At 37.5% G+C, this 6,076-nt stretch overlaps 1 protein-coding gene across 2 annotated transcripts; it reads right to left on the bottom strand.

The window, feature by feature from the left end:
• Positions 1-764: 764 nt before the first annotated feature.
• Positions 765-5,094, bottom strand: LOC105355562. Of its 2 annotated transcripts, XM_011483161.3 has the most exons (6): positions 4,379-5,079; positions 4,197-4,256; positions 3,789-4,100; positions 2,650-2,937; positions 2,434-2,562; positions 765-2,364 (listed from the first exon to the last, which is right to left on the bottom strand). In XM_011483161.3, exons 2-6 carry the CDS (start codon positions 4,249-4,251, stop codon positions 2,276-2,278), a joined length of 873 nt encoding a protein of 290 aa, XP_011481463.1. In that variant the 5' UTR covers positions 4,252-4,256; positions 4,379-5,079; the 3' UTR covers positions 765-2,275. The 2 variants fall into 2 exon arrangements, with proteins under 2 accessions (XP_011481463.1, XP_020564331.1); XM_020708672.2 differs by having other exon boundaries at positions 765-2,562; positions 4,379-5,094.
• Between the last annotated feature and the right edge of the window lie 982 nt (positions 5,095-6,076).

Below are 6,076 nucleotides of genomic sequence, written 5' to 3'. Positions count from 1 at the left end.
TTGTTCGCCACCCCCTAAGGGCTCTGGAAAGACCAAGGCCATGGACACTCTTTAAAACTATTAAAAGAATCTTAAAAATCCATCCTGATGCTGACAGGGAGCCAGTGCAAAGATTTTAAGATTGGTGTAATGTGCTCCCTCTTCCTGGTTCCAGTCAAAGGCGTGCAGCAGAGTTCTGGACTAGCTGCACGCAATTAAGAGTGGTCTTCTTTACACCACAAAGGAGGGCATTACAGTAATCTAATCTTGATGTAATAAAAGCTTGGATTAAGATTTCATCACTGGCTCTAGAGAGGAAGGGTCTCACTCGGGCGATATTTCTCAGATGGTAAAATGCAGTCTTAGTTACTTGATTCACATATTGGTCAAATATGCATCGAGAATAACACCGAGGTTCCTTACTGTATCACATATGTTCATAAAGTGTGACAGATAAAATTGGACCTTATCTCTCAGTGGCAATGGGTTCCTTTCCTCCTGCATATGAGGCATTGCGTAAAACATACTTAAGGAAATAAAAAGCAAAAAATTCAAGTGAGTCTAAATTGATTTTAACTTTTATTCAAGTTATTTTGAGATCAAATTCATATCAGCTTTATCACAGTCTCTATGTCCAAAAGTATGAATTTTGGGGCAGCGAGCTCACCGGTTGGATTCATATTTAGGGTGACAACTCTATTCAGGCCAAACTCCGGGGCTCTTATCGCAACCTGTTGGGTTAAAGCAACATCTGAATAACACAATAAAGAAAGAAAGACAACAGACCAAGGAGTACGAGGAGAACGAACAGAGAATAGTACCCAGTTACCATCTCTCTCCGCTCTGGCGCATATTCCTGTCTCCTCCCGTTTTATTAAATTTGTTGGGGTTTCCCTAATTTACATATGCACTGAGCTCTAAGAAGGGGAAACAGATAAGAACACAGCTGCAGCGCTATCAGAAAACTTTAATTGCAACACGTCTTTTCACAGTCTTCCCACATCATCCCTGGCCCTGCAAAGTCTTTTCTCACGGATAACTGACACAGAGCGTCCTTTTATTCCGGTCTGGAAGCAGATAACATGCTGATCTTGGGAAGACGCTAAGACCGTCGGTTTCCTCCCAAGAATTTCACCTTCACCTTTCTGTGAAACAGAACTTGGACGCAAACACTTCTGCAAACAGGATTATATTACCTATATAGCTAGGTAATTCATAAAAGCAAAGGAGATAACTTATATACATTTTTCCAACACAACTGGGCGGTTTTTGAAAACATTTCCAGCGAAATGGCCGAGCATGGTGTTGAACCTTTCCTGCGATGACTTTTTTAACTTTCCGACCGTGGTCAGAAGCGCAGGGGACCAAAGGCAAATCCTCCTTTGGGGGTTCACTTCCCTCGGACCCTCAGATTCTCGAGAACTGATTAATAAAGAGTCAAAAGCAGTTCTGATGGGGGAAGCCTTCTTTTATTATTGTTCTCCTTCCTCCTTAACACACAACATGAATGCGCGCCCGCACTGGCCCCCTCATTCCCTCATTCCCTTCCTCGCTGCACACACTCTCTCCTCTCTCTTATACACACACACACATGGTCCCAGCACACTCACATCCCCATACCACAACAGTGGGTACAGACGATCCCAGCTCCAATGCCTTCTTAAAATGAGAAGATTGTAATTGAGCTGGCTCCTTTGTGAAAATAAATGAAATAATGCAAAAAGAGCTCCGCTGTTGACAACACTGTTGTTGACATCCATTGTTAACGTTAGCTACTTCCGCTAACATTGATGTCGTTCCCCGTTGACTACTCTTTTGCGCATGCAGGTCACTTCTTGGTCATTTCACAGTCACAGAGGAGATCACAAAGTTTACATTTAATTGGAAATGTGAACGGCCTTGCATAAAATCCGATGTTTTAAAAAAAAATCGGAATTGAGCATTAAGCTCAACTTATGCCCAATCATGAGCTGAGTAGAGATGTATGGTTTTTAATGTGCCACCACCGTTCCCGTCATGTTTTTCCCTTTTCTGCCTATATCTATCTTTTCTGTCGTTGTGATGACAAAGCAATTCATTTGTTGATTCATTCATAACAAGTAATTTATTTCCATATTGTGATAAAATATGATAAAACAAATCATTCTCAAACAAAGTTTCAAAACTTTAAAGCACTCATTTTGGTAATTCTGTATTTAAGTTCATCTATCCCCTGGTAAAATGTTCCTGATTGAAGCAAGGAAAAAAAAGTAAACACGTTGACAATATTTTATACATTTGAAATATAAAATAGCTGTCAGGCACTGTCTTGTAGTCTGGCTTCAGTTTTCCTTTTACCCTTTTTCCCTTTTACTTCCGTGTAGATGACAGCAGCTTCATTGTCACCTGGAGGGATATTTTTTTTAATGCTGCTATAATACTCATTTTTATCTGAATTCTTCATGAGTAACTTACCTGCATTAACTGTCACAGCTCTTTGTTTTTTGCAAAGTTTCCTAAGGGTGGCAGTCAAGGCAGCAAAAACTAAGAGAAGGACAACTGCAGAAACTGCAGCAACTGCAGCCACAAAAACTAGCTGTGGACCTGGAGGAAACAAATGTTTATTTAGATTTAGAAGAAACTGATGATTTGAATCGTCCAACTTTTCTCTATGAAAAATGTTTACTGTACCGTTGCAAGCAGTGAGGGTTATAACTGTCTCATCTCTGCTGACATTGTTCCAGACTTTACACATGATGTCTCCAAGAAGATGTCCATGCAGGATGATGGAAACATTAAATACACTGGATCTATCAGATGTGTCATTGTTCAGGGACTGAATGGGTTTGTTTGATTGTAAAAGTAAGAAACCATTCAAAGACAGAGTGAGCTCTGCTTCATCTCCCTCATAGAAGCAGGTGACTTTCTGCTGTTCTGGTGACAAACACTGCTGAGACACCGTTAACACAGACACAGGAGCTGCAAGAAATAAGATATAATATTTATGTCGCCTTGTTTTTCACGTCCACCAAAATGAGTGAAAATAAGACTTGTTTCTTGTCAAAAATTTATAACAAAACATTTGTGATATACTCTCTAAAATATTAAGCCAATCTGTTGTATTTCTTCAATTGTGTTGGTTTCATGAAACATTTACGTAGGTGTGAGGATTGTGCATTCTAGTGATGTTTTTGGTCATGTTTTGTTTGGATTAATCCTCCTGTCTGTCAGTCACACCAGGTTCATGTTCAGAATCATCCACAGCTGTTTTCATTTCTGTTAATTGTCCTCAGTCTATATAAGTGCCTAATTTTCCACATCCTCATTTTCAGGTCATTTGCTTTGTCGCCATTTCGTTTAATTTCTGAACTCATAAATCTTTTTTGGAGTGACAGACTGCTGGAGCCGATGCGATCTACAGTCTGACAGGTTGAAAAAACCTGTCTTTGTTTACCAAACAGTTTGTTTCAATCAGTGTTACTTAAAAGTGGTTTAAAGATTCTTACAACTGTTAGTTTATGTCGTTCTGAGAAGTTTTGGACCTAAACAGATGCAATTTTAACTGCAGTTGAGCTTTACAGTATTTCAACATTTACATTTGACCATTAACGTTTGTGTGTTGTTGTTTCTTTTGTATTGGCTTAAGGATTTAAAATTGCATAATTTTTTCCTTCAGTGACTTTTAATACGTTTTTTTTATGAACTCCGTTACATAAAGGTCAATTCAAGTAGGACAACATATTTCTGTTTATCTGTGAAAGCTAACCATAATCTTTAATCCTTAAATGTGTAAAATATGTAAAAAAGAGATGAAAAAACATTTTTCTTACCAAGTACATTAAGATGGATTCTGCACTTTCTCAGAACTTTCCCTTCAGAGTTGAACTCCTCAAGCATGTAAGTTCCAGCATCTTTCTTTGAGACATTGTTCAGTTTGATTGTTCCATTTTTAAAGTAACTGGCTGTGTTAGTATAGATTTGTACTGATCCATTTGGGAGTGTTTTCAAGATTCTGTTTGTACCATCCTTAAGAAGCCTCATGTCAACAAAGTCTGTGTTCAACAGGTAAAAAAGCCTAGATTTTCCAGCTACAGCAAAACACAAAGTTTCTCCAGATTCATTAAAGCTGCACTCTGTAAAACCTGGAAGACACAAAAAGATGAAAACATGTTTAACATATGTTTAACATTCTTGAAAAATGTGTGATTCGTTTAAAAATATATTACAGACAAATTTACCTTTTCCAGAAGATCCTGTTAACAGAGCGGCTGTGATCAAAGAGATGAAAATCATTGTGACTAGAAAAAGAAAACGCATACCAACATGAAAAACATATATTTAATATAAACATTTATGGAAATGAACAAATACTTGCAACGATCTATTGAGTGAAAGACAAAACAAGTCAGTCGTTGTTCACCTTCTGAAGATGTTCTGCTCTTTGACTCACGAGACTGAATGCTGCAGACAGACCTGGCTTATGTCTTCTTTTTTTTTTTTTGTGGCTTGCTTTTGATAAGAATCCCGGAAGCAGTTCTGTGGCTTTTTGTGACTTCAAAAAAGCCAGAGAACAAAGCAGTTACACCTGCGAACTTCCTCAATTTTTGTGAGCGTCATTGCTTTAGCAAAGTTATTGTGTAAAATTGTTGCCAATTTCAAAACATTTGTGACTCCCTTTGAAAAAAAGTAGGAAAAAATGATTTGTATTAAAATAGGCACCTTCTTCCACTGACTTTAGACTTATGGAAATAACCAGTCTATGCAGGTGAAAATCAAATTTAATTTAACTTTTATGTGAGTTCTTCCAATTGTTGATCCGATCGTGGTGCATATAAACAATTTATTCAGATCATGGGCCATTAGTGCACAGGCTTTTACATCATGCTTAGACAGTGTGGCGCTCCAGAAAAGGCTTTGGAGCGCGAACAGGACCGATCGGCTGCTCTGCATAAGTGACGCAAGTTTGTTATAATCGGATGAAGTTTTTCTGGGCCCACATACACAGATCAATTCTAATCTGATCTTCGATCTGATCAAAGACATTTTTCATCACACTGCAGTTGTGATAAAAGTGACAATGGTTACATGAAATTTCACAAGTGGACCACGTTAAAATCACAGAAGTATGAATGAACCACTCAAAGAACACAGAAATCAACAAAGAAAATTAACCGTGCATGATTATTGCGCTGTTTATATGCAATTCATTTGTGATTTGTGCGTCAATTACACAATTTCAATTTGATGTGTGCGACGAACATCTTCGCACATCAACGACTGATGAACGCAAGAAACACTTATCATGCATCAAATATCACGCACGTATCATGAAAGACAGAATGTTTGTGTGGATAATGCACAAAATGTATGTAGCAGCAATGTAACACAACCTTAAGGAAGATGCTTTTAGAAAATGTACATTTTTTGTTTAGAAAATATGAATTACATTTGAATTTACTTTTTTTCTGTGCTTTCTACTTAATCAAGAAAAGTTCATAGTTTTAGTGCTGTGGACAAAAAGGTATTTTCTATTTTTTTGAGCCAAACTCCAAACAGAATATTGTTTAACAACAAAATATGCTTTCCTTGTCTTACAATCTACTGCTATGTTCCTATTTTCCCTTTTTTTTTTTAGAACTTTTGTTTTTAGTGAACAAAACAATATGAAATGTCATCAAAATAGACAAATGAAGGCACGCCATCATTTCCTTGGTTGTAGCGAACGTTCTAGTGTGTAGTTGTCATGTAGAAACAACAAATCCACTTCCTTTCAATGCAGGATTGTGAAAAACCAACAAATGCAAAAGCATGCAGGTGGCAGATGTTTTCACAGAAAGGTGTGATCATTCTCAGAGGTGTAAATTCATTTATCATCACAGATGTTAAGGATGCTTTACTTGGCAAATTGACCAAACAGCATAAGGGGAAGAAGTACTTTTGTTTAGCACATCTAACAAGCCAATGTGTTTAATGAGGTTGTAAAGTAACATTTTTGTGGAACTTAAACATTTTTTTTGCCTTCTTTATGGTTTATAATTGAGCAACATTGGACTCGATGGAGATATGGACTCTCTGTGAGGAACTGCTTCTTTACATGATGAGCAGTTCAACTCACCAC

The sequence above is a fragment of the Oryzias latipes genome, chromosome 14 (genome assembly GCF_002234675.1).
Source record: "Oryzias latipes chromosome 14, ASM223467v1".
Taxonomy (NCBI): domain Eukaryota; kingdom Metazoa; phylum Chordata; class Actinopteri; order Beloniformes; family Adrianichthyidae; genus Oryzias; species Oryzias latipes.
Note: the sequence above shows the minus strand (reverse complement) of the source record. Positions and strands in the feature narration are given on the sequence as shown.

Bases quoted from the DNA above. Each gene is read 5' to 3' on its own strand.
- LOC105355562 (XM_020708672.2), bottom strand. From the start codon at position 4,251: ATGATTTTCATCTCTTTGATCACAGCCGCTCTGTTAACAGGATCTTCT. The intron at 4,101-4,196 runs GTAAATTTGTCT...TGTGTCTTCCAG, and splicing joins AACAGGATCTTCTGGAAAAG to GTTTTACAGAGTGCAGCTTT. The intron at 2,563-2,649 runs GTACAGTAAACA...TGTTTCCTCCAG, and splicing joins AACCCTCACTGCTTGCAACG to GTCCACAGCTAGTTTTTGTG.